The sequence below is a fragment of the Tenrec ecaudatus genome, chromosome 3, assembly GCF_050624435.1.
Source record: "Tenrec ecaudatus isolate mTenEca1 chromosome 3, mTenEca1.hap1, whole genome shotgun sequence".
Lineage (NCBI taxonomy): Eukaryota > Metazoa > Chordata > Mammalia > Afrosoricida > Tenrecidae > Tenrec > Tenrec ecaudatus.
In genome coordinates this window covers 127949583-127977441 of record NC_134532.1, presented here as the reverse complement: position 1 = coordinate 127977441, position 27859 = coordinate 127949583, and the positions used below count along the sequence as shown (strand labels likewise).

At 39.9% G+C, this 27859-nt stretch overlaps 1 protein-coding gene and 1 non-coding gene across 8 annotated transcripts in view; both read left to right on the top strand.

Annotated features, from left to right (window-relative positions):
* Positions 1-255: 255 nt before the first annotated feature.
* The window catches only part of PDLIM5 (PDZ and LIM domain 5), a 215229-nt gene continuing 187625 nt past the window's right edge, over positions 256-27859 (top strand). For 4 of the 7 annotated variants that reach the window (XM_075544009.1, XM_075544008.1, XM_075544007.1 and 1 more), the window contains exons 1-2: positions 258-392; positions 4468-4605. In XM_075544009.1, the coding sequence (XP_075400124.1) occupies positions 4510-4605 (96 nt within the window). In that variant the 5' untranslated portion in view covers positions 258-392; positions 4468-4509. Of the gene's footprint in view, positions 393-4467; positions 4606-27859 lie in introns of all 7 variants that reach the window. The other 3 variants (XM_075544012.1, XM_075544010.1, XM_075544011.1) reach the window with 2 other exon arrangements.
* Positions 21250-21413, top strand: LOC142443913 (U1 spliceosomal RNA). Its single transcript, XR_012783638.1, has one exon. It is a non-coding gene; the product is annotated as a U1 spliceosomal RNA (small nuclear RNA).

Here is a 27859-nt window from a genome sequence, read left to right as displayed (position 1 = left end):
CCAAAGCCCTTCTATTTTTAGTCAGAGCAACTGCTTTCCAATTCAAGGCTTCTGGAAACAGACACGCAGAGGGTGAGATCTTCGCCAAGTATTGCATGAAATTCCCGTAAAACTTCTCTCACCGAAACCCGGGAGAGCGATTGTTTGGGGGACGGCCTCCGCGCGCCCCAGCAAGCCCGACCGCGGGTCTACCGGGCGCCCGCTACGCCGGGAGCAGGCTCCGCGGGGCCCCGGGGCGTGGCCCCGGGCAGAGGGGGCGGGGCCCAGCCTGGGGGCGGGGCCGGCGTGAGCCAGGAGGCGGAAGTTCCCGCTGGCCGTGGGGACGGCGCACGCACCGCGAGACACTTGTCAGCGCTCGTCTGAAGCGGAGGCATCGCTTTGCCTGACCTGAGGTGAGCGGCCGCTCCTGGGGAAGCGCCCTCCGGTCCGCAGGGAGGAGGCAGAGCAGCGCTCGCTGCGTGCGGTGCGCGAGGAGAAGCCGGGGAGGAGGAGGGGGCGCGCGGGGCGCCCGCGGGCGGCTCCTCAGGTGCCTCCTCGGCGGGAGCGGCTGAGGTGGGGAGTGCGGCGCCGGCTGCGGAGCGCGCTGCGAAAGGGGCGCGGCACGTCCTGGAGCCCGGAGCCGGCTACTGACCGGGCGAGCCGGAGGAGCCAGTGGCGCGGGCGCGGGGCGCCGCTCCGCAGGCAAAGAGGCGGCGCGGGCGGGCGCTGGAGGGCTGGTGGGCACCCCGCGCCGCCGCCGGGCCGGGCGTCTCTGGGCGCCGGACCCGGGCGCTCCAGTCCCACCCACGTCTTGCGGGAGGGACTCTCTTCGGGGCTCGCGGAGGAAGCGAGACCCAGAGGGAAAGACGTGCTGTTTGGGATTTGTTGGCGCTCAGCCTGCGGAGGTGTCTCCCCCACAGAGTGACGGTTTTGTCACTAGTCTCGGGCGAGCTTCCGTGCGCGGTCCCGGAATAAAGCTCCTTCACACCACAATTAACTTAAGAAGCTGTCTCCAGCTCCTGCTGTTTTCCTCCTGGCGGACGTGTTGGGGTTCGCCGTGCCTGTTGGCACGGCGGACAATCAGTGGAAAAAGGAAGGGCGTGTGCACTGGACCGGGCAGAGCGCGGGAGTGAGACGCGCCCTCGCAGCCGCGGCCGGGCAGGTCCGGGGGGTGCGCCCCGATCCTCCGAGGCCGCCCTCCCGGCCGCGAGCACGTCTGCACCCGCCGGCCACGGAAGTGGCGGCGCGGAGCCTTATTTGGCGAGCTGGGCGAGGCCCAGCCTGCCGCTGGGCAGCCGGCTCCGCGGCCGCTTTCATCCTGCTTCCGCGCCCGCGGTGCCTCCGCGCTGGCTCCGCCGCCGTCTCTCCGGATCTGGGAAACAAGCGACTTTTCACCAGTTTCAGGCTGATGCCTCACTTCTCCCTTCCCCTCCTCCCACCCACCACCGGCGCTGGGATACAAGTGTGGGAAAAGCCCAGCAAAGGCATAGTTTAGATTCTCCCTAAAAAGAAAACAGAAATTCCAGTGTTTTCCACGCGTTTGAAAACAGTGAGCTAGCTGCTCACTATTTCCTGCCTGTTGGGTATTTTCGGAAGGGTTTGGGCACTAATAACCAGATGGTTTTCAAGACCTGGAAAGGCCAATAATAATATTGCTATTGCTTAGGGATCTGACTTTTAAGGCAAATGAATTCTGCATGCCGCTCGCAGGAGGCGAACACTAAAAGGGAAACACTGATTCTATGCAGCTCGCAGGAGGAAAATACCAAAGAAAGGGAAACACTGATTCTATCTCTAGTATGGCTGTGAACTGCCTGTGCTGGAAATTTTAATAGCAAATAGAAATCAAAAAGGGAGTCCCCAAGTAGAAAGCAAATGTTTAAGAATGATGAGGGCAACAAATGTACAAATGTGCTTGACACAATAGATAAACGTATGGTGATAAACGTTGTACAAGCCCCGATAAAATGATTTTTTTAAAAAGGAGCCCCAAATAAAGGGAAGCTGTATATACAAGGGTTGATACAGAAGTGAAATTCATTGTCATGTAGGAACAAGGGGGACAAAAAGTTGCACCCAACTTTTACATTCATTCCCAGCCCCAAGATTAAAGAAACAAGGCAGGCTGCCTGTGAAATATCAGTTGGCGCTACAGGGTACTGATTTGTATTGTGTGCTGATAGCAAAATAGCTCTTCTCTACTACTTCACAGAGATCTCTTTATTAGAGCATGAAAATAAAATTGCATAGTGCCTTAATTCTTGCCTACCCTTTATTTTTCACGTTGTCTGTGGCACTTTGACTTGTGGCTTGGCCCTAGGGTTTTTAGTGCCCTGTACCTGGTACTCCGGTAGTGAAGTAATGTATGATTGCAGTATTAAGCAGTCTAGTGGAAAAGCCTCTTTCATTCCTTGGTAGATGCTGTGCAGCTTTTTATTGATTTATTTTTTTCTTAAAGTGTCAGGCACATTTGAACATTTCGCCTCATTTTACCTTTACAAGAAGAAGGGAATCTGTTTTAATATACTAAGTGCCTTGAATATGTGCATCTGCCACTATGAATTTTCTGTGACAGGGTAGAAAATTTGAATGGAAAAACATTTTAAGAGAGGTAATATAAGGTGATGAATTTGCTGAATAGCTCAGATTTTCCAAGAACATCTTAAACAGCTTTTTAAAAAATGTATTTTTAATATTTATCAAGCAGGACCAATTATATTATTTAGTATTATGTTAGGGGAGAAAAAAACCCCAATTCCTCCCAAGCTCTCCTACCCACATAAAACTGCATAGCAACCAGTACCAATTCTAAACCATACTTTCTTTTGTTTTAGGGTTCTAGTATTATTATTTTCATGAAAGTCATTGTAAGCACACTTAGGGGAAAGCACTTCCTGTCATTGAGTCAACACTGACTCTAAGCAACCCTATGCGTCTACTACCCTAGCTAGGGCAGGGTAGAAGTGTCCCTGTGAGTTTCCTGGACTGAAACTGTTTATGAAAGTAGAAAGCCCCATAGTTCTCCCGGGGAACATCTAGTGGTTTTGAACAGCCAACCTTGAGGATCACAGCCCAACTTACAACTACAACTAATTTATTTCAAAGCTCCATTTCAGTTTCGTGCATTAAGATCAACCCTGTGATTCATATCCACTCTGTGATAAATGCTTTACTCTACTTTGATGAAATGTATGTCTAAAACAGTAGTAGGTTTCAAGATAAGTACTATGGCAGAGTACTGTCCATCATTGTGTAGCTGAGGGAAAAGTCTATGAAGGGGCTTTAAAAACTTCCTGGAAAGGGGGAATTAAAAGATGATGAAAAATTTCTAGGAACTTTTTCAAGCCCCTACTATAATATGCCACTGTAAGTGTGGACAATATCAAATATGAAAGAGGCTTCAAAAAGTTTCTGGAAAAATTTAATTACCTTTTAATTCTTTTTTTTCCCCAGGAACTTTTGTGAAGTTTTCTCACATGAATTGTAGCTAATGGCTAAAGAAAACAACTTTGAGCATTAAGCCAGCCTTCCATTTTCAGTAATTTGGTATTTGGGATGCAAGTATGCTGATTTGCAATTCATTGCACATGTTAGAGTAACCCAGAATTAAAGAAGATGAAGTTGAAATATTCTTGCTAACTGAATGCTTGAGGTGGAGTGGAAGAGAACATGATTTTGAATTAATCCTGGAATAAAATCATGTTCTTTCCCATATACATAAAAATATTGTAAAGTTCTTTAAATTTGTATGCCCAAACTTAACCAAACTCACTACCAATTGAGCTGATTCCCACTCATAGTGGCCCAAAGTTTCCACGGAAGATCTTGCTGTTAGCAGCCCAATGCTTACCCAGCAGCGCTACAGGGAGCCGCAGAACTGGATATAGTAAGTTGGACCAAATATCTTTATGAAGCAGACAGCCTCGTTTTTCTCTTGCAGAGTGACTGGTGGGTTTGGACCACCAGTCTTGCGATTAACAACCCAATACTGAATCCACAGTATCACCAAAATATAAAACAAAAATATTCCCAGCCATCAAGTCAGTTCTGACTGACAGCAACCCTATAGGATAGAGTAGACAGGCTGTTTGGGTTTCTGAGACTATACCTCTAGACGAGTAGAAAGTCTCATCTTTTCCCATGGAGTGGCTGATGGTTTTGAACTGCTGACTTTGTGGTTCTCAGTACAATGCATAATGGCACTCCCAGAGCACCTTAAAGTTGTTACACATTTTTAGAAGTGTATTTTAGAAAAAGGAATTTTTATATTGTGGAAATGGTCATGAGTGTAGAAATTGCGTATTACCGCCTATATTCCATTTTTTAGGCTGAAATGACTGAGCTTAACATAGATTTGTGTCTGTTGTATCCCCTCTCCACTAAAAAACAAACAGGGACCATAATTTAGTTGACTTAATATTAAATGAATGTAAATATGCAATCAAATTTCAAATAAGCACTTTCATTAACCATCTAATTTTCTTTCAGTTTCTTTTGTCTCCTGGGACCGGACTTTGAGCCTTTGGAACCATGAGCAACTACAGTGTGTCCTTGGTCGGCCCAGCTCCTTGGGGTTTCCGGCTGCAAGGTGGCAAGGATTTCAACATGCCTCTGACTATCTCTAGTGTAAGCATGCTTTACAGAATTTATTGCAGACGTTCACTCAGTAGTGCTGGAAGCCTCAGAGCTGAGTTGTCAAATTCACTGTCAAATGCGTGTGAGATTTGATGTCAGCCAACTTTGTTTTCTGTGGCAAAGAATGGAGGAAGTTATATTAGCAAATTTCATTTTAGCTTATTTTTAGCCTCCCTCTATCTTATCAATGATGAAACGGAAACCTATCTAATTAGGGAGTGGTTTCTGGGGTTCTCAAATCTTGAACTGTCACTAATTTGGGAGTCTCGGGACCTTGATTACTGCATATTAGAAGATTACACTATGGGATTTCATGGTTCCTTTCAGCTCCAACAGTTGTAATTTTCTGAGTTCACTTTCTGGCCAGAAGACCTCAAACCCACTGCCACTGAGTTGCTGCTAGTACCTACAACCCAAGAGGACAGGGTGGAACTGCCCCTTGGGTTTCCAAGACTTTAGATTTTTATGGGAGCAGACAGCCTCATCTTCATCAGACCAGCTAGTAGGTTTAGACCATTGATTTGGTGGCTAGAACTCAATGCACAGCCCCAAACCCACTACCTTTGAGTCGAGTCCAGCTCCTAGCAGCCCTGTGAAGGGTTTTCAAGACTAAATCTCTATGGGAGTAGACAGTTTGACATTCTGAGTAGTGGCTGATGAGTTTGAACTGCTCACTTTTGTGGTTAGCAGTCCAGCTGTCACCAGAGTGAACCATAAAGTGGTATAAAGCTACTTACCTTTGAAAATGAGATGATGGAATTGGATCTCCAACTGGGTAACAGAAACAATTGCAGTTTGACTGTGTAACCTTAATAGGGATTTCATTTGGATATATTTTGTGTATCTATGTCAAAGTTATGATGATACTGATGAGGGAATTAATTATGGCTTCCATTTATCGAGGATTGGCTATATGTCAGACATTGTTTCACACTCATCTTTAGTAAGTAATTATTGTTGTTGAGTATATAACCCAGAGACTTTCTAAAAGTATATTCAAATAAATATGAATTATATACTTCCCTTCTACTCAGATGGTAGCATATGATATACATTGTCCCACAGTTTTGTCCCCCAACAATTTACCTTGGAGAACTTTCTTAGTAATATTTTAAAAGAAATTACTTATTTATGTATGTATTTTAAAACCTTTAGCATTCTATCAAGTGGAGATAGCATTTATTTAACCAATACCCAGTTGAAAGACATTTACGCTGTTTTCGGGGTTACTATTATAAGCAATGTTGTAGAAAAATATGTATAAATGTGTCTATGTATAAGGGGCTTCAAAAACGTCAGAACAATTCCTTTATCTTATAATTCAAGTTCTCCATGAAGTTTTTGAGCCCATTCTTCTGTCATTTTGACAAGTTTTACCAGTTTATATTCTTGTGCATTGTTGACAATACCTGTTCATCCTCATCTTCATCAATGAGCTTCACTATGTTTGCAAAGGACTGTAATTGCATCATGCCATTTTAATTCTCACCCAAACTGTTAGTGCTGTGATTCCCATTTACAAACTGCAGCGCGCTTCCGTGGTTGGTGTGGAAAGCTGACTTTCAAGCTCTTGTGCTATGCTGACTGCCTATTAGTTCAGCTTATCTTACATTTTGGTAGATTCACTCATCACATATATCAAGGTTATTGTCTAGTTCATTGATAACCTGTGTGTATTGCTTCTCACAGCATATATATCTAACTTGATATTTAAAGATAAAAAATTAGATTATCACACCAGTGAGTATACATAGGCCAATTAAAAAATATGCAAACCCAATTTTTTTACTGATATTTCCCTGGTTTCTTGAGTGTGGGTTTTTAAGTGGCTATCTTTAATTTGCCATGAATTTCTATCTTGATAATCAAATGTTAATCAAATGTTGCAAGGAAATCTATCTTTAATGTAGCCTGGAAGTTTTAAGACTTTTCATGGTTGGATGAAATTTTAAATGTATAGCATCCATGTGAAACTGTTTCTTGTGATTTATTCCTGTTTAAAGGAGGAGGGACTTACCCTCCCCAACCCCAAAAGACCTAAACAAAAGGGACAATATTTGAGTATTGTCTGTTTTTCAAGTTTTATTAGTGTTATTTTATATTGGTTTGAATAATTTTCTTAGTTATAATTGATTAAAGAAAGCTATTACTTAGTCTAAATGCTTTCACTTATGCTTGAAAACTTTGAGAAACAAATGGACACCTAAATGAAACACACTGTCACAATGTTGCTCGGTAATAGAAATGCAAATTAAATATGTAGATTTCATAGTCTCTTGCTTTAAAAGGCTTATATGCTTTGGTTCCCTGGCAGACCGAGGCGCTATCTGCATCTTGTGATGCTGATACAACAGAACACTGTGTACATACATACATGCCCTCCCCTGGCACAGAAGAAATGCTTTCCTTGTGTAGACAGAGTGCTAATTAAAGGGTTTTGAACATACTGATTAAAAGAGACTACGGTAACAAAGCTGTCGAGTTATTTCTGTTCTCTTACAAAAGTCTCAACCATCTACGGTGACCTTTTTGGGCCTTGTGCAGTGGGGCATGCAACTCATACTGGACTAGAGAGGATGGGAAGGGGAGGGGGGGAGAGAAGGGAATGTTGGCTCAACTGTGCTGCTAGGCTGTTGGCCTTTCATTGTAGTTATTTTTAACCCCTTCTGTGGCTCAGTTTAAACATGCCTGGTAACGTTACCTAATAAAGGTTTGTGCCTAATAACTAATTTATATTGTTGTAGTACCAGTGGTTAATATTATATATGTTTTTAACTCACTCTCATCTTAATTAGTGTTCTGGTTCTACTTACGTTGGTTTAATTATTTGGAATTGTGATTTTTCAGTGGGCATCATGATTCTCGACCTAGTAGTATCAAGAAGCAATTAAAGCCTGGAAGCATGGCTTAGTACATATACTTTAATATGCCTCTTAATCTAATAATGCCTAGGAAGGATTTAAGGACCCTGGTAGCACAGTTCTTCAACGCTCTGTTGCTAAGATTGGCAGATCAAACCAACCCACCACTTGGTGGGAGAGAGGCATGGCTGTTTGGTAGACCAAACAGGAAGAAAAGTTTGTTTCCATAAAGATTCACAGTCTTGGAAGCCCTGTGGGACCATTGATAGAATTTGGAATCGGCTAGACATTGGGAATTTAGTTTTTGGTTTGCTTTTGAAGTACTTAGCAAAATTTGGCACAAGTAGGCCTTCAAATGTTAGCTTTAACAATAATACTATTACACACAATCATTAAGAAAAAAATGTTAGAGGCCCAAAGCATGAAATACTCCAGAGTTGTAAAGGACCATAGCAGTTATATATTTTTATGTAAAATCTCTTGAAATTAGACAAGAAAATATTTCATTGCCAAGAATTTCTATCTTAATATTTGGAGTTCTAAAAAAAGTGTAACCTTCCCCCTCCCCCCCTTGTGGTGTCAGGTAGTTATACTGAACTCCAGCAAGCTGTTTATATTCATTTATATTAGCAGGCTGAGCTAAGAGCTCTTGGGTATAATGTATTTAGAAATAAATAAGCCATTTAGATAGCACTTGAAAATTGTGTTTTCTTGAGATTCTGTTGTACCAACATAAGATATGCTAAATATGACTTGTATCTGACAGCCTCAAGATATCTCACCCAAATCTCAATATTATCTTATTGTATGACTTGCATAACATTGGGCAGTTTTTACAGACTTCAGAAGATCTTCAGACTGCTCTAACTGCACGGACACATGTTATTGTCTTTAATTTCCTATCCTTGAAATGTCGTTGGTGGCTACGGGAGTTTTGCAAGCTCTTTTTACGACCCTGTATTTATGGAAATGCTCTGGAGCCATGGAATGTGGGGATGGGTTTCATTGTAGCAGTGTGGGTGTTTTGGTTTTTGCCAGGACATTTGACAAGAAGAAATGGGACATGTGTAATTCAAGGCCATATTTTGCCAAATTGTTATTCCTTGTGATGGACTTATAAGAAGGATTATGTATTTGTGAATAGCATCCTGAAGAAGAATATTCTAAGGCTGAATATTCTTCTGTGTGTTATTCTTTGATCTTTGATTTAAGGGATTTTTCTCCCCCTTACTGGTCAATGTACGCATTTCTTAAAGGTGACGACCTCCTTACCGTTCATAAACAAATTTCCTGGCTTTTTTTAACAGCTAACAGTGAGGTCTCATTTTAAATACCCAAATAACTATGACTTCGAGATTTAAGAGTTTGGATAGGTTAAATTGGCACAAGCTGCGATACAATTTTAGTTAGACTGGAAAAGACAAAGACATTTACCGTTTCCTGGACTATGGACCCCTGTTTGGGAGTTTAACACAGAACAGAGACAGCTGTGGAACACTTTGCTGGGATTTCATTCATTTAGCAATTGTGTAGACATACTCCCAGAAGCCAATGCAGAAGGTACACAGCATTGGGGAGTAGGAAGGTTGAAAAGAAAAGAAATAAGTACAGTACTAGGCAAGCCCAGAAGACTAGCTACAAGGCAGTATTTGATGAGATGCCAAAGAGATTTTCTAAAAGTATATTCAAATAAATATGAATTATATACTTCCCTTCTACTCAGATGGTAGCATATGATATACATTGTTCCACAGTATTTTCCCCAACAATTTACCTCAGAAGACTTTCTTAGTAATATTTGAAAGAGATTTATTTATTTATTTGTGTATCTTAAACCTTTAGCATTCTATCAAGTGGAGATAGCATTTATTTAACCAATACCCTGTTGAAAGACAAAGGGTTTCCTAGTTTCATCCGGCATACATCTTGGAAGTTTATGGGGGTTGGCTTCCTAGAGGAGGAAGCCATTGAATTGGTTCTTGAAGGATGGAAATTTTAACAACTGCAGGTTAACATTTCTCTTTGTTTTTCACTGTAAAGGGAGAGGAAGACTCCCCTTGCCATTGCTTGAACTGAGTAAAGTTCTGAGTACAGTGGAAGTGATTCTCCAGGCAGGCCAGCTGCAGAGTCTCCTCTGGTGGAGCACAGACGGCAACTTTCAGTCCCCTTCCAGTGAAATGGGAGAACCATCGTACCTTGAATAAATGGGCCCATTGTTAATGCTAAGCTGTCCAGTATTTTCCTTTGCATTCCCTCCCAACTACCCTGTCACTTTGCCAGCTAGCAAGTTAATAATTTAGTTTGTGTGACTCCATAATGTATATTTCACATGTATGTTCACTCTGCCTTTAAAATATTAATCACCTTCTGTGTCGGGCTCAGAGACCTATCTTTTTCTGCATAGCAGTTTGCTATCATTTGTAGGCAAGGAATCAAGAATCAAGAATCTCAGACAATTAAAAAGATATTTTTTCCAGTTTGTTATTTTTAAGGAAATGAATATCCTTGTCTATATCACAACTAATAATTTTAAGTAAAAAAGCTTCCTTGTTTTGATTTTATGAAATGTTGGATGTTTTCTAAACGATTATTTAAGATGAATTTTACTGGCATGCAGGACTTCTGTATCTAATGGAAGAAACAATGTGTAGGGCTTGGATGTAGTAAGAATAGCACTTTAGATCTAAGTAAAGATTTATTCATCTTCCCATCAGTTAGATCTAATATCAAATTAAGAATATTGAGTGATTTTGATTTATTTTGGTTTAATTTGGGAATTTTCAGGACAAAGGCTTTGTCTTTGAGATGATGGTTGATCAGGCTGTGTGTGAATTTACAGCTCACCAGTAGTGTCTGTCTGTAACATCCTATTTGCAGTAGTTCTTATCCAGTTACAGGCATGTACAGGACCAGTCATGCACTGGTATAATCGCTTTGAGATGAAATCCTGAGTTGACATATTTAATCTCGAAGCAAACATTGTTCTAGATGACGTTTGTTTTTTTTTTCCCTCCAGCTTTGGTAGGTGAAGCTCGAAGGGTTTATTTCAGTTAAAAAAAACTCCCCCAAGCCTAATGCATGTGTGATATGAAACATGAAAGTGAACCCAGAAGCATGTGAAATACTAATGCAGATGGGGGGAACCAAACATAGTGTTCCTGGGGTTCCAGCTCATACACGCCCGAATTTATTCCAAACAGAACAGGTTCGCTCCCTTGTTGTTAGGTGCCGCTGAGTTAGTTCCAACTCAGGGCGACCCCTCTGTACAGTAATAGATCCTATGCTGTCTTCAAATTGTTAGTTCCCTTAGGGTGTTTCCAGTAAAAAGTACAGTCCAAGTAGTGGCTTCTGAGGGTATCTGCTAGGCCAGTTAAATTGATGGCGGAGAGGTCAGCTCTGAAAATTGAGACCCTTAGGGGTAATCTTGAGAGGTTTTCTTGGAGCACACAGGAGGGTCAGAGAGATTGCATTCTGCAGAAACTTTAAGAAAAATAAAACCTGCACTGGTGAGAAACAGGCCAGAAAAGTTTTTGTCTCTCATGGCAGTGCGTCTGCTTCTCCTTCAAGGGCACAAGGGCTGCCCTATAAGAATTTAATCCACTGGACCGCCTGGATCTTTCCTCTTCAGCCTTCTTTTTGCTGTGTGAACGCAAAGAACATTTAAAACGAACATGATTTGAGCCCCCAAGAGATGCCCCAACTGCCGTTTTGGTGTGGTGTAAAATGAAAAACACAGCATTCTTTGGGAGCAGATTGAAGAGCTTCAACGCCACCATCAGAAGTGTACAGACTGAGGTGGAGGGTATGCCAAGAAACAATAGCTTCAGACTTTTGATTTTTTGTTTAATAAAGGTTTCTGTGGTTTTATAGCAATGCTTTTTGTAATACCCTTGTATATACATTTCCAAATAAATAGCACAATAATGGGATAGAAAAGAAAATCATCAGTTCAAGCAACTAATGAGCATTGGACAAAGTGAACAATCATTCATTTGATTTAGTATGTGTAGAGGGCCGCAGTATAGCTACATTGGGTACATGGGTTTGGTTTTATTGTTATTAAAATAACCTAGTGAATTAGCCTAGGGGGTTATTGAAGACCATCAACTTGGAGTTAAATAGTTCAAACCTGCCAACAAACAATCCTTGAACTAACTACAAGCTTTTCTTTCTTGTTTTGTTTTGTTTTTTGTCATTGGCTTGTTGGTGTTGCTGTATAATGTTGCTTGGTTTTGCTCTGTCTTGTTTGTGTTCATGTTATTATCTCTGCAGGTCTGTCTAAATAAGATAGACTGGATGAACAATCTGGAGGAGAGAACAACGGGACCGATAGTTCAGGGGGACATGGGAGAGGGGGAGGTGGGGTGTGGGGGGAAAGGTAGTGGTGTTAACAAACCCAAGGACAAGGGAACAATAAGTGATCCAAATCGGTGGTGAGGAGGGTGTGAGAGGTCTGGTAGGGCATGACCAAAGGTAATGTAACCAAGAGGAATTGCTGAAACCCTGGTGGGGACGGAGCATGACAGTGGACCAGGAGGAAAGTCAAAAGAAAATAAAGGAAAGAGCTGGGAGGAAAAGGGCATTTATAGAGGTCTAGACAAAGACGTACATATGCAAATATATATGAGGATGGGGAAATAGATCTATGTGCATATATTTATAAATTTAGTATTAAGGTAGCAGAAGGACATTGGCCCTCCACTCAAGTACTCCCTCAATGCAAGAATACTTTCTTCTATTAAATTGACATTCTATGATGCTCACCTTCCCAACACAACCGCTGAAGACAAAGCGGGTGAATAAGCAAATATGGCGAAGAAAGCTGATGGTACCCGGCTATCAAAGATATACTGCCTGAGGTCTTAAAGGTTTGAAGGTAAACAAGCAGCCATCTAGCTCAGAAGCAACAAAGCCCACATGGAAGAAGCACACCAGCCTGTGGGATCACGAGATGTTGAAGGGATCAGGTATCAGGCATCATCAGAACAAAAAATCTTATAGTGAATGAGGGGGTAGTGAGGAGTGGAGAACCAAAGCCCATTTGTAGACCACTGGACATCCCCTTGCAGAGGGGTCTTGGGGAAGAGATGAGCCAGTCAGGGTGCTATGTAGCAACCATGGAAAATACAACTTTCCTCTAGTTCCTAAATGCCACCCCTCCCCCCCACTATCATGATCCAATTCTATCTTGCAAGTCTGGCTAGACCAGAGAATGTACACTGGTACAGATAGGAACTGGAAACAGGGAATCCAGGGCGGCTGATCCCTTCAGGACCAGTGGTGTGAGTGGTGATACTGGGAGCATGGAGGGAGGGTGGGTTGGAAAGGGGGAACCGATTATAAGTATCTACATGTGACCTCCTCCCTGGGGGACAGACAACAGAAAAGTGGGTGAAGAGATGTCGGACAGGGCAAGATATGACAAAATAATTTATAAATTTTCAAGGGTTCATGAGGGAGAGGGGAGTGGGGAGGGAGGGGAAAATGAGCTGATGCCAGGGGCTTAGTGGAGAACAAATGTTTTGAGAATGATGAGGGCAATGAATGTACAAATGTGCTTTACATAATTGATGTATGTATGGATTGTGATAAGAGTTGTATGAGCCCCTAATAAAATGATTAAAAAAATACTTCAAACCTCTCATCAGCCCCGCAGGACTCTACATCCCCCTACCCCCATACATACAGGTTTGGGTTTAAATTAGCTTTCTCGTAGATCAGCTTCCTCCTTGCCTTTTGAAGCATCTTTTGGGCAAACTTCTTTCTTAAACGTTTGATATTTAGTTCTGCGAAATTCCTTCGCTTTTTCTTAAGTGTCTCTGGAACAACAGGGACCTTCTTCTTCTCCGCGACAGCCTCCATGGTTCCTGCCAGTTAAAAAAAAAGGAAAAGGGTAAAATATTTTTTAAAGTGTTTTTCTGCTTAGTACTTTGTCAGAGTTTTTGAAAAATTAAGCAAATAAATTTAATGGATCAAGATTATTCTCTGCAGCTTTCCCAGTAGCCTGATACTGTGTAGTTTTGCACCCCCACTCTTCTCTGGTTCCCTCTATCTGATGTGACAAGGAGGTAGACCATCATGAGGTGCTTTGTTGGGTATATGGGGGTCTCCAACACTGGAATGGATCCTTAGGAGTGACTTTGTGATTATGGAAAATATTAAAGACAGATAGCAGGTCACAGGTCTCCTTGTCCCACATCAAGACGGAAAGTGAATGTATTTTCTAATGGGTGGATATAATGAGGCTTACAGATCTTTCATAAGGCATGCATGTCATTCAGCTAACATATTACGTAGTCGATGGGTAATATCCTAAGTGGGTAACATAATGAACAAGCAATGAGTTAAGTCATTGTCTTGACCTACTACTAGTTGACTTCGAAATATACCCCCCCAGCCCTCCCCAGGAGAAGTAATCTCTGATCAGTATCACCAATAGATGTCAAAACAGAGTTTGCTCCATTTTATGCTGATTTGGCTATAGAACCTGATTGCTCTTGCCTGTAGCTAACCTTCCTCCAGAGTGAAATAACCAGACACAGAAATGATTCATCTATTATGGTTGCTCCTGTAAGAATTCTCTTCAGTGGAGGGCTATTTCAGGAGGTACATTATTCTGCCTGGAAAATGTGTATTTGAAGGCATTTCTGACTCACAACAATGGAGATCAAATGGACTAGTTTTCTATGCCCGTGGTTGCAAACGTAGAAATATGGTCAAATACTTTCTACCAAGTCCTCAGTTTACCATAGTGCTTGATATTTCACATCGTGGAATTCACTCTATGAGCCTCATCTCATTTTTATTATCAACATTTTTTAGCCAATGAATTTGTAGAGTGTTCTATAGCACAGTGGGTCAAGCATTCGCAAGATATACCAATGTTATGGCACACTATATTTTTTCACTATGTCTAGGCTTGTTTAATTAAATTATATATATATATATATATATATATAACCATAGAACCAAAAAAGAATGAGGATACCAGAGATGTTTTAAATCATTTTATTAGATGCTCTCTTAAGCTCTTATAAGATTCCATTGTATCAAGCATATTTGTACATATATTGCCATCATCATTTCCAAAACATTTTCTACTTGAACCCTTGGTATAAGTTCCTCCTTTTCCCCCTCCTACCTTTGTGAGTCCTCGATCAATTATGTATTGTTGACATTATTTTGTTTCTTACACTGTCCATGGTCTCCCTTCGCCCACATTTCTGTTATTTGTCCCCTTCAGGGTAGGGGGGTCTATGTATCCAACCTTGTGGCGGGTTCCCCTTTCAGACGTTTTTCTTTTATGTGGTTTTAGACTTGAAGGAAACAGTACTTTTGATCGGTTACCTAACAATATTGCATACTTGCCTTTTTTTATTAAAATTTTTTTGCATACTTGCGTTTCACAAAATGTTTTTTATTATACAGATTTTATTACATAGATCATTTTGGCAAAAAGACAGGGGCTTAGCTACTTGGAATGTAGGCTGTCATTGATTAAATAATGTGACATGCTGCTTTTTCCCAAGCACTGGTCTTTTCCCACTTGTCAGATTGCAGTGAGTACTATTGATTGGTGGTAGTTTTGGAAATATATGTCTATAGACTTACCATATATACCCGAATATAAGCCGACCCAAGTATAAGCCGAGGTACTTAATTATTACCTGGGAAACCAGAAAAACTGATTGACTTGAGTATAAGCCTAGGGTGGGAAATGCAAGGATGTGAATTAACATGGAGACCAGAGGGGAGAGACGGAGTGCAGCTACAGCACATCCTTACCAGTTCAGCTGCCAGCGTACGTGAATCACTGCGGGTGCTTCTGTGTATTGGAGCCGTCCACGTCATAGGACGGCTCTGATTGGTTAGATGTGAGTAAACAAACATTCAAAGTCCTGCAGTGTCAGCGGGGCTTTGAATGAACAATGGAGGAACGGCAATCACCCACGAGATGTTAAACCTCGCTGGGGTACCACTGACCAATGTATAAGCCGAACCCCAGTTTTCAGCACGAGTATATACAGTAGTTCTGTTTGTTATACTATAGATACTGTTGTGAAAAAGGTTAGTGAAGTGAAAAGATTTGGAGTACTTTGAAATTGGTATCCTACATGAATATTGAATTACCAGAGCCTTGTAGAGGAGTTCTTGGACTAGATTTTGTTTTAAACCTCATGAATAAGCTAGAATGATAACCTCAAAGTTGAGAGAAACTAGTCTTTAAAACCCTAGACCAGAGACCAGTTTACCTTTTTTTGTTCTTTATATTCCAAAACTTACTGCCATCAAGGTGATTCTGACTCATAGTGACCTTGTAGGATAGAACTGCCCTTCTGAGTTTCTAAAACTGTAGTTCTTTATGGGAGTAATAAACTCTTATCTTTTTCCCTTGAGTGCCTGGTGGTTGTTTGCTGCCCAGAATCCAATACGCTACCTATCAGGGCTCCCTTTTGCACCCCCTAGGGTCTCCTAAGTAGGTCTTTTGTTAAATCATGAACTTCTAAACAAAGAAAACCAGCATGGACCTTATTCAAAATCATGTTGGAATTCCCAGTACATGATCAGTAATGTTAATTGATCATTATGGTAAAGCCAACCAAAAACGGATTGCCTTCATGTCTATCTTAACTCATCTCTACCCAATATAGGGTTTCCAAGACTAAATCATTATGGAAGAATATAGCCTCATCTTTCTCCTGTAACTGGAGTAACTGGTGGGTTTGAACCACTAGTTTTGCTCTAAACAGTCCAACGTTTACCCAACAGCACCACCAGGCCAGCATTATAACAGAAAATAAGTGGGAAAATTTTAAGTTTCATTTTCTATTTTTTGTTGTTAATACCCATGATAGTGAGAATTAACTGATGAGACATTATGGTTTACTTTCTAATCCTGATCAGGATTCCAGTTTCTAGGAAATGCCCTTGAGCTAATATTGTGTAATCGCACTGCTGGCCTTCAAAGGTACAGAGTCTACCCCTGTGTCAGCTGGAATTTGTTCTTCTAAATTGACCCCCTGGTTGTCCTGGTGTCTGTTAGTGTCAGCAACAACAAGGGGCAACCTACACTTACACGTCAGCTTTTGAAATAGATGTAAAAGGATATAAGGGGCCTTGTAAAAGTTCCTGGAAAAATTCCAACATTTTTCCCTTGGAATATTGTGGATCTAGAAGCTAGTCCTTTATATTCTTACTATGATAATTTGAGGGCTACTCCACACCCCCAGCATTGTCCTTGTAAAGGTTTTAAATTAGTTGATGAGTCCCAGAACTGAGCCCAGCCCCAAGTAAGACCAGTCTGTAAATCTAGCAATTACAGAAGGAAATAAAACTTTCAGGATTTAGGAACTGCTCTGGGCAGTGAGCTTAATGGAACTTTTACCTTTTCTCTACTCATCTGCACCGCTAGAACATTTTATGAAAGGTGCTCCTTTAAACAAAGCAAAATGTGATGTGTACTCGGTGTGCCTGTGCACGCCGCCTTGTTTGTGCATATATGGAGTTAGGTGAGCATTAAGTGGGATGCTTTTGTGTGTGGATCCTGTTTACATGAAAGATTAAGGAGCCTCATGGGAAGGAATTCAGGAGAGAGAAAAAGCCAACCTACTGCCATTGAGTCAATTCTGACACATAGCAACCCTATACAACAGAGTAGAATGGCTCCTTTGTGTGCCCTCAAGAAAATGTTTATGAGGGTATCAGCCTCGCTTTTGTCCTGAGAAATACTTGCTGTGCTTGAACTATCTTGTGCTTAGCAGCCCATCATTTAATCCAGTACACCACTAAAAGTCCTTCTCAGCACACTGCCATTCTAATTCATAGTGACTCTAGAGAGTTTCTGAGGCTTGAAGTTTTTATGGGAGTAGACAGCCTCATCATCCATCCCCTCGCTCTCCAACTCTAAAGTGACTGGTGGCTTTGAATGACTAACCTCTTGGTGTTGTTTCCTGACCTTGCCCTTTTTCGGAACTTAGGTCAGAACAATGAAAGTATTAGTCATTACATATTCACTGACTCTTACTGTAAATGGTACCAGATCTTGGGTAAAGAGGATGTTTCTCTCTTTTCTGACCTAAGGACACATAGAGTATCAGATGTAGGAAGGAGTTTGGATATAGGAAAATATACATAATTAGCTCTAAAAATGGAAAGACCCCAGTGACCATACAGCCTGGGCCAGGCTAGCAGGAATTTCTTGACTGAGATCTGTAGAATCCATGGAGGCAGCAGAGGAATAGCAGTGGCTAGAAGAATATGTTCTACCTACATGTGTGGATGGAGTCATTGATTTAGTCTTGAATGCTTGCTGTTGTCACTGAAAAACAGGCCAACAAAGCAAAGTTGGTACTATTAGCAGCTTTGTATTCCTGTAAGGGGAATGATAGTTGATAATTCATAAGTAAATAAGCTATGTAATTAGATGATTGATAGACAGTAATTGGGAGGAGGCGATGGGTGTCTCAGGAAAGGGTTTCACTTTAGATTGAATGTTTGAGGAAGGTCTTTCTGATTGATTGAAGATTAGGAAGCGAGTCATGGGAAAAGCTAGGGGAGAAGCATCTAATGCAAAGGCCCTGAAACGGGAAAGAGCTGGTTAAGTTCAAGAAACAGACAGGAGGCCAGTGTGCAGCACAGAGAGCAAGGAGGACAGCAGTGAAATGAAGGCGGCTAAGTGTCTAGTGCCTCAGTGAGAGCTCGTGAGAACTCAGGAGGTTAGTTAGTGACAGGGAGAAAGAGCATGTCGGGGTGAGATTGCGGGGGATTCGGGAAGTATTTGGTGCCTGTGGATTAGAGCTAAGCTAGAGAAAGTGGGTCTCATTACTACTGTAATGACCATATCTACAGGCTGGTATGTTTGCAAATTGGTGTTAATGGACATTCCAGGGAAAGAATTCTAAATATTTTGGGGCAATGAAGCATAGAGCTTCCAAAGTGATTGTTTGTAAATAAAACACTTTTCATATGTGCTTGTTTTCAAAAGTTATATAACATTTTTTCATTCCTTTTGCATAGCAGTTACATTAAAAAATTGTTCATTTGAATTTTTTTCTTTTAATTTTCACTGTTAGAAATAGCATGTCTCCCAGATGGCTTCTGTTTTCATTTCCTTGTGATGTTATGACCTTTTCTACTTTAATAAGGAAATGTTGTGTACACATTCAGGAGTTGTTTACAAATTATGCTAGCAATACATTTGTTAAGAGTCTGCCTCAAAGACCAAGTGAGTGTTAGGATGTTTATCCTAGACCAGGACACTTGAGCTGAAAAAGACTGTAAATGTGTCTATTTTTGAAAAGTATGTTTTAGCCAGTTGGTTGGTTAAATACAACCAGAGCCAAGAATTACGTTTGGTGACCTTTTTGTTATTCCACGATGAGGGTGTTTATAAATTTAATTGTTTTTTATTTTTGAGTTTTCATAGACATCACTTGATTAGCATTAGAGAAGGGTGACAGTTGACACTACTTATTAAATTTAGTTATTATGCATAAAAATACTGTTAATGAATGATAGGGTCATTAATATCTTAGAGCTGTTGGTCTGTAGTAGTAAATCACAGCATCTTAATAAATGATGTAACCTCATACTTTAAGATCAATCTTGATAAATTCAGGGAATAGTTGTGTGTTTTTCTGTATTTTGTGGTATGTTTGCAAAGTATAGCTACACTTTACTTAATGAGTATTTTGTTATCTGACACTTCACGTTTACAATAATGGTAAAAATGTCTATTTTGTGCCAACGTACACGTGGCAGTAACAAACACAAGAGAAATACTTGGTGGGATGGCTAAGGTTATGTGTCACCTTGGCTGGGCCGTATTCTCAGTTTTTTGTCTGTTACATATTGGTGTAATTTGCTGATTGTGTCATGCTACACAGTTGTTTTGTAATGATGTAGTCATTTTCCATTTTGTGATCTGATTTGGTTTTTCTCTTTGGATAACAGTAACTTTCACACAGTGAGCTCATCTTTGGAACCTTCCATGTTACTAAGCAGTGGGTATAATGCCTTACAAACTAACTTTTGAATATGTGTAACATTATTACATTTCCAGTACTATGTGTAAAAACATTCTTTTAGGTGCAGTTTTCTTACTGAATTTATCTTAATAGTTAAAGTAATCTATCAACAATTTATTTTCTTGCTTTAAATTAAGAAAAAGAAACCTTAAGGCAACTTTGAATTATGAAAATGATGAGTTAAATTTCTCTATATATTGATTTTTTTTCCCCTCCAAGGACCTTTAAAGTCTTGTATTTTCTCTTAGAGTATCATTTTAGGAATAAAACAACTCTACATGCTATTTGGTACAGTAATTGTGAATGCAAATCTTAGAGCAGAAATTACCTAACTTTTTACTCCAGTTTCTTCACCTGTGAAATAGGAGTAAAAGTAGTACTTACATGATGAGAATGTTGAGAGAATTAAATAAATTAGCACATGTAAAGGTCTTTAAACAGTACACCACAGCCATATCAAATATTAGGTTAGTAACAGTGATAAAGATGATCTTTTTTACCCCCAAACCAAATAATTGCGATGGAGACAATTCCAGTTCATGGCGCTCTGTGAGACAGCGTGGAAGGCTCTAAATCTTTATGTGAACAGTCGGTCTCATCTGTCTTCCTCAGAATTTCTGGTGGATGGATTTGAACTGCTAACCTTGTGACCACTATGCCATCAGAGATTCCTAATATTGATGACTATTTACTAGTAATCATGAATTAAAACAATTTTGATGCTAGCATAGTAATAATACTTGTATATCATCATCTTATAAATCTAATTCCAGTTTTCTTTTTTATAGATCTTTAGATAGGGTTCTTTTAGAAGCACATTTCAAAACACACACACACACACACACACACACACACACACCACTATATACACTGCAGTTTGAAGTGAATGAACTTCTTTAGAATAGGCGCATACTAAATATTTGTTGAATAAGCAGGCTTCTTCCTTCTATCTGCCACGTAAAAGACTGGAGTGAAGGCTGGTCCTAGTAGTACTTCCAATTTAAACATTCTTTCTATAGCAACTGTCATTCACTGTGGTTTTTTTAATCCTTTCAAGTGGCATAGCTGAGATCTATTACTGGTAAAAGGCAGTTGTTCTAGGGACAATTTTTCTTCTCCAAGGAAGGATACATTTTATTTTAAGAGAGATATAAATGGAATGCTTATTAGACAAGTAAACAATATCTCTAAACCAATAGCCCATTGGCACTATCTCTGTCCAGGAGTTTTTTTGAAACGTCAACAAGTTTTTGAGGATAGTTCTCTCTGCTTCTTCACCTAGTCTTCCTTCACTTGCTATAGCTTGCTGTACCTGGATGGGCATCTTACCATTCAGTTATCTGGAGACAAAATTAATGTGGTCATACGATTTTTAAGCTCTGTGAATTTCACAAAATATAAAACTTAATGACTCTGAACCTCAGGTATACAAATAAATTTGAATCATTTCTGCTGATTCTCTGATTCATTTACTCATTTGACTGAATATCTGTTTTATAGCAGATACTGTACTTAGCACTGAGGATATAGCAGTGAATAAAACAAAATATTTGCTGTCTCAGAATTATATTTGGTTAGGGAGAGGTAAGCAAAAAGACCCTGATATGAGTGTTAGATTGGTATGCGCACAGGACAGCATGACTTTAGTCACTAGTATAGACAGTATTAGAGGGAATGTAGGGAGATGGTTTTAGAGAGTTGAACTTGGTTATTTACCAAGATTAATCATTAAAATCCCACAGTGTGTTATACTTACCTGGCAGGGGAGATACCATGATCACGAAGGTGGTTTTCCCAGGGCGAGGCTTATCCATTGCACTCCGGATGTGCTGACCCCTGCGATTTCCCCAAATGTGGGAAACTCGACTGCATAATTTGTGGTAGTGGGGGACTGCGTTCGCGTTCTCCCCTGAAAAAAAAATCCCACAGTGTGATTAGTTGATACCACAGTTATTTTGGCCTTAAAGTAAGGTACTTTCAGTATAGAATTTTTGGGTTAGTTTCTGGTATAAAAATACTTTATCTTAAAATTGGAAAGTACTGATTACAGTGCTATTTTATTAGGAAAACATGTTAATTTTTAATTATTTTTGAAATTTCAAAACCTTGGACTCACTGCCATGGTTAGTCCGTTACAACTCATAGAGAACATGAAGGAGAGAGCAGAGTTGCCCCTTTGGGTTTCCTAGATGGTAAAAAAATTAAAAATCATTTTATGGCTTATACAGCTTTTTTCACCATACATACATCCATGTGTTAAGCACATTTGTACATTTGTTGCAATTATTATTCTCAAAACATTTTCTTTTTTAAAAAATCATTTTATTAGGGTCTCATACAACCCTTATCATAATCCATACAAACATCAGTTATGTAAAGCACATTTGTACATTCATTGCCCTCATCATTCCCAAAACATTTGCTCTCCACTTAAGTCCCTGGTATCAGCTCCTCGTTTTCCCCCTCCCTCCCCATGCCCACCTCCCTCCTGAACCCTTGATAATTTATAAATTATTATTTTGTCATATCTTTCCCTGTCCGATGTTTCCCTTCACCCACTTTTTTGTTGTTCGTCCCCCATGGAGGAGGTCACATGTAGATCCTTGTAATCGGTTCTCCCTTTCCAACCCCTCCCAGTATCACCACTCACACTACTGGTCCTGAAAGGATCATCCAACCTGGATTCCCTGACCCCACTGTACCCTGGCAAACCACTAAGGGCGTGTATCAGAGAGCAAGTGGAGCAAAGCAATGAAGATGCTGAGGAATACCAAGGGCTGGGGTGTGGCACCTCATCAGACTTGACCAGAAAACACTCATAAAGGTCAACAGCATACCTGGATCTATTTATAGTTTTTTCTTTTTTGTTGGGTTTTTTGATTGTTTTGTTTTGCTTTTGTGCTTATTAATGATTTTGCATGTCTATCTAGATAAGATAGGCAGGATAAGCAATCCGGAGGAGAAAACAATGGGACAAAAGGTTCTGGTGGAACATGGGAGAGGGGGAGGTGGGGGAAAGGAAAGGGCATGCCAACAAACCCAGGAACAAGGGAATCACAAGGGATCTAAAATCAATGGTGAGGTGAGTGTAGGATGCCTTATAGGGGGTTGATCAAGTGCAATATAATGAAGCGGAATTACTGGAAGCAGCACACCAACATGTGTGATCATGAAGGGCCCAGGGGACCAGGTTTCAAGCACCAAAGGTGGGGGGGGGATCACATCGTGAATGAGGGGAGTGCATGATGGGGACCCAATGCCCATCGGTAGACAACTGGACATCCCTTGCAGAGGGGTAGTGGGGAGGAGATGAGTCACACAGGGTTCAGTGTAGCAACAATGAAACTCACAACCTTCCTCTAGTTCTTAAATGCTTCCTCCCCCCAACTATCATGATCCCAATTCTACCTTGGAAACCTGGTTAGACCAGAGGATGCACAGCGGTACAGATGGGATCTGAAACAGGGAACCTAGGACAGGTGAACCTCTCAGGACCAATGGTGAGAGTGGCGATTCCAGGAGGGAAGGGGGATTAGAAAGGGGGAACCGATCACAGGGGATCTACATATAACCTCCTCTCTGGGGAATGGGCAACAGAAAAGTGGGTGAAAGGAGACACTGGGCAGTGTAAGGTAAGATAAAATAATAATTTATAAATTCTTATGGGTTAATGAGGGAGGGGGGAGCGGGGGGGGGAGGAAAATGAGCTGATTCCAGGAACCCATGCAGAAGGTGAATTTTGAGAATGATGAGGGCAATGAATGTATAAGTGTGCTTTACACAATTGATGTATGTATGGGTTGTGATAAGAGTTGTATGAGCCCCAATACAATGATTAAAAAATTATGGTAATATTTAAGGAATGATGACTATTTAATGTTATTATCATCATACTTAGAATAATATTCACCTCTAACAAAATTAAAACGAGTTAAATATTTTTGTTCTAAGATTTTGGCTTTATTTGTTTTAAACATGAAAAATAAAGGTTGGGTAATTACTGAAGTAATCAGTTTGTTTAGAGCATTAAGTAAAACTTGAAAAGGCTCTTTTTTCCCCCCAGCATTATGTGACATTAATTTTATCACATTACATAGCCATCACTATTACCTGTTTCTATTATATCTCCTTATTTTTTAATAGAAACTCAGTGCCCCCTATATAATGTCTTCCTCTCCAACCCTTCTTCCCACCTCTGGTATCCAATAAACTATGACATCTTAATATTTGCCTATTTTTTCATTTCTGCAAAGAAGGATGTTGGAATTTGAATTGGGGATTATGTCGAAACTGCAAATTTTACTTGTGGAAAATGCTTCCTGGGAAGATTTGGTCCCATTATAATACATAGTCATTAAAACTTTTTATGTTTTATGTCCTGAATGTATATTTGAAGTCATCTAACTTACTTAGTAACTTACCTGGTGTGGTCATTATATAATCTGTTGTCAATTTGAGACTTAAGAGTGAAGGGGTAGAATTTAGCCTGTCAATTAGGTCGCAGCTTGATGACCTCATTTGGAGCTGTGGAGGAGGTAATTAGCTTGCTGGAGGTGGGACACACATTCCCTGAGAGACATTCCTGTAGAGAAGACACATGGACCTGTGCTAGAACCCTAGAGCTAAAGGAGCCACATGGAGACCCCTTCCAGCACTGAGATGCTTCTATTGCCACTGGATCCACCAAACTTTCCACCCACTTTCCTGAGATCTTCCTCTTTGCTGTCATTGCATGTATTATGTGAGTCTGAAGAGGAACTTACAGATCATATCAGATACAATGGGCTAATATTGTACTTAGGAACTTGATCTAGACTGGGCTGGGATGTTTTCTCAATATTCAATTGCTCTTGTATGTAAAGCTTTTTCATACACACATATGAGTGTCTATGAATTTGTATCCCTAGTCTACCTGGTCCAACACACCTGGTAACCATCTAACTTACCTGGTAAGCATAGTCTAATTGCTTTGGCTTCTGTTGTCACTGGATTATGCCTCTGTTGAAATTTCAAATAAAAGTAACAAAATTTTCTTGGGGAGTAGCAGTTTTTCCAAAGTGTTTTTATTTTATTATCATCATTAAGCTTTCATCTCTTTTTAAGACTTCAGTTTTATTATATCTAGACAATTATCTAAGTTATCCCAATTAAAAGTTTGATAATCAATGAAATTTCTCGCTTTGTATTTTGCCTGAGGGGAAAAGCAATGAAACCAAATAAAGAGAAATTGTCTCATCGAAGGAAACTACTATACAAAGGAGGAACTTATTCTAATGGAGAGCTACTTACTAAATAAATGTAAGGGTAATCCTTCCAACCTAATGCAATGGTATACTTCATTAGAGATGGTATCAAATAATTACAAATATATACTAATTTTCTTTGATTTGGTTAAGCAAGTACTAACTTTAATGAAGATTTGGAAGTCAATTAGCAGTCTGTTTAAATAAGACTTTGTGTTTGGTTTTTCATAATTCAGGTCTTTGCAGATCTAATAGACTTGAGTGTTGTGGTTAAATATGGCTTTTACCAGAAATATGATTTGCATTAAGGGTCATTTTTTTAAAAACTTAATTTTAAAAAGAAAAACATTTAATATAAAATCAAAAACAGCTTATTTAACTGCTAGGTTTTATTTCAAATTCATCTCATAAATAACACCGTGGGGCCAATACAGATTGATCCTTTGTTTTATAAGTAATCCAAATTTTGTCCCACTTTAAATAGTGTGTGAAAATTGTTATATTTTAATTAGGGTTCATTACCCCTTGCTTTTGAAAATAGGAATTTATAATAATCGTGTTTCATAAAAAATTAATCTTTTCCCTCGTGTACATATGTGTATTCCAATTAAATTCCTTATTATTTCTCTTAGGCATTGTATACATTATAAATACAAAAATATTCAATTTCTGTAATAAAATTTTTAATAGCAAGGTCTTAGGCATTTACTGAATTTTACTTGAAATTGAAGAAAATAAAATGTGAACCTAGGTTAGTTTAATTAAAGCAACATAAAACAGATGAAATAGCTTCTGTATTTAATGACAGTGTAACGTTTTATCAAAATTGGCACAAAGAAAGTAATAGAGATGGAGATAGATACAGAGAGAGAGCAAATGTATACAATTGATGCATCTTGTACCTGGTGAATATCTGTTCTCTAACTCAGAATTGATATTGTATTTATACTAAAACAAATGTCCTAAGTTAATGACTTGGCCATATAGCTCATGGTTCTGAAGTATGGATATACTTGACATTTAATAACAGTTTAGCATTCTTCCCACTTTTTATGGTGGGAAAATATACATAGCAGACACATGGAGAAGCTAGTATTTTGTTCCATTTAAGACCCTGGAGGCATCCTCTTTGTTTCCTTGATAATTAGGTAAAGCATAGTTTCCGCGTGGGTGCCCTTAGAGCCATAGTATCTTGGATGTTATAGAGTGAGTGAATAAGAATGCCCCTTTGTTTTATAAGTAATCCAAATTTTGTCCCACTTTAAGATAGTGTGTGAAAATTATTATTTTTTAATTAGGGTTCATTACCCCCTTGCTTTTGGAAATAGGAATTTATAATATTCATGTTTCATAAAGAAATTTAACCTTTTCCCTCGTGTTCATATGTGTATACCAATTAAAACTAGATAGACAGTAACAGCAACAAAAGTTAAATACACCTGGAATATGTAGAAAACTATTGTGGACATTTGGGGTAAATATTCTTAAAAATAGATACTTTACTGACGTTCTTTATGTATCATTGCATCTTTTGGATTTGTTCCCATCATCAGTTTATGAAGGCCTTTACAGCTCTGGTTTTTAGTTATATATTGGAGTCCTGATAGAGTAGATTATGCTATCCATTAACCACAAAGTCAGGGGTTTGAAGGTGCTCCCATAAAGAATGACAGCGTTGGAACAACGAAGGAGCAGTTCTTCTCTTTACAGTTGCTGTGACTCAGAATCCACTACTGGATGGGGGTGGAGTTGGTCTTCCCAAAAGGTGGGATATCTTAATGTCTAAGAGGATAGACTTTGAGGTCAGCCATGGTAGGTTCAAGGCCCAATACTAATATTTTGTTTTAATTGTGATCAAATGATAAAAGTTTTCTGGCTGTAGTTTTCTCAACTGTAATGTGCAGTTCCTAACCGCTTTATAGAGTTGCTGTGTTGATGAATTTACTTCTTAATTTTGAAGCACTTGGAAATAACTTGATCAAAAGTGTGTGCAATATAAATACAAATTGTTTTTGTTGTGAATGTTTTGCTATTTTTTGTGATGAGGTATATTTCTTTCTTTTTAAAAAAAATCATTTCATTGAGGATTCATACAACACTTCTCACAATCCACACATACATCCATTGTGTGTCAAGCACATTTGTACGTTTGCTGCCATCATCATTCTCAAAGTACTTGCTTTCTACTTGAGCCCTTGGTAGCAACTTCTCATTTTTCTTTCCCTCTCCTCTCCCCATCCTTCATAAACCCTTGATAATTTATGAATTATTATTTTATCATATCTTACACTGTCCAACGTCTCTCTTCACCCACTTTCCTGTTGTCTGTCCCCCAGGGAGGAGGTTATATGTAGATCCTTGTAATCAGTTTCCCCTTTTTACCCCACCTTCCCTCCACCCTTCTAGTATCACCACTCTCACAACTGGTCCTGAAGGTATCATCTGCCCTGGAGTCCCTGTGTTTCCAGTTCCTATCTGTACCAGTGTTCATCCTCTGATCTAGTCAGATTTGTAAGGTAGAATTGGAATCATGATAGTGGGGCTGGGGGTGGGGGGGTAGCCTTTAAGAATTAGAGGAAAGTTGTATGTTTCATTGTTGCACACTGACTAGCTTGTCTCCTCCCTGCAACTGTTCTGTAAGGGGATGTCCAGTTGCCTACAGATGGGCTTTGGGTGTCCACTGTGCACTTCCCCTTATTCACAATATGATTTTTTGTTCTTTGATACCTGATACCTGATCCCTTCGAAACCTCGTTATCACACAGGCTGGTATGCTTCTTCCATGTGGGCTTTGTTGCTTCTGAGCTAGCTGGCCGCTTGTTTGCCTTCAAGCCTGTAATATCCCAGACGCTATATCTTTTGATAGCCGGCCACCATCAGCTTTCTTCACCACATTTTCTTATGCACCCATGTGTCTTCAGCGATTGTATCAGGAAGGTGAGCACACAATGATAGGATTTTTGTTCTTTGATGCCTGATAACTGATCCCTTTGACACCTCGTGAGGGTGAGCATCATAGAATGCCAGTTTAATAGAACAAAGTGTTCTTGCATTGAGGGAGTACTTGAGTGGAGACCCAAATGTCCACCTGCTACCTCAATACTAAACCTATAAA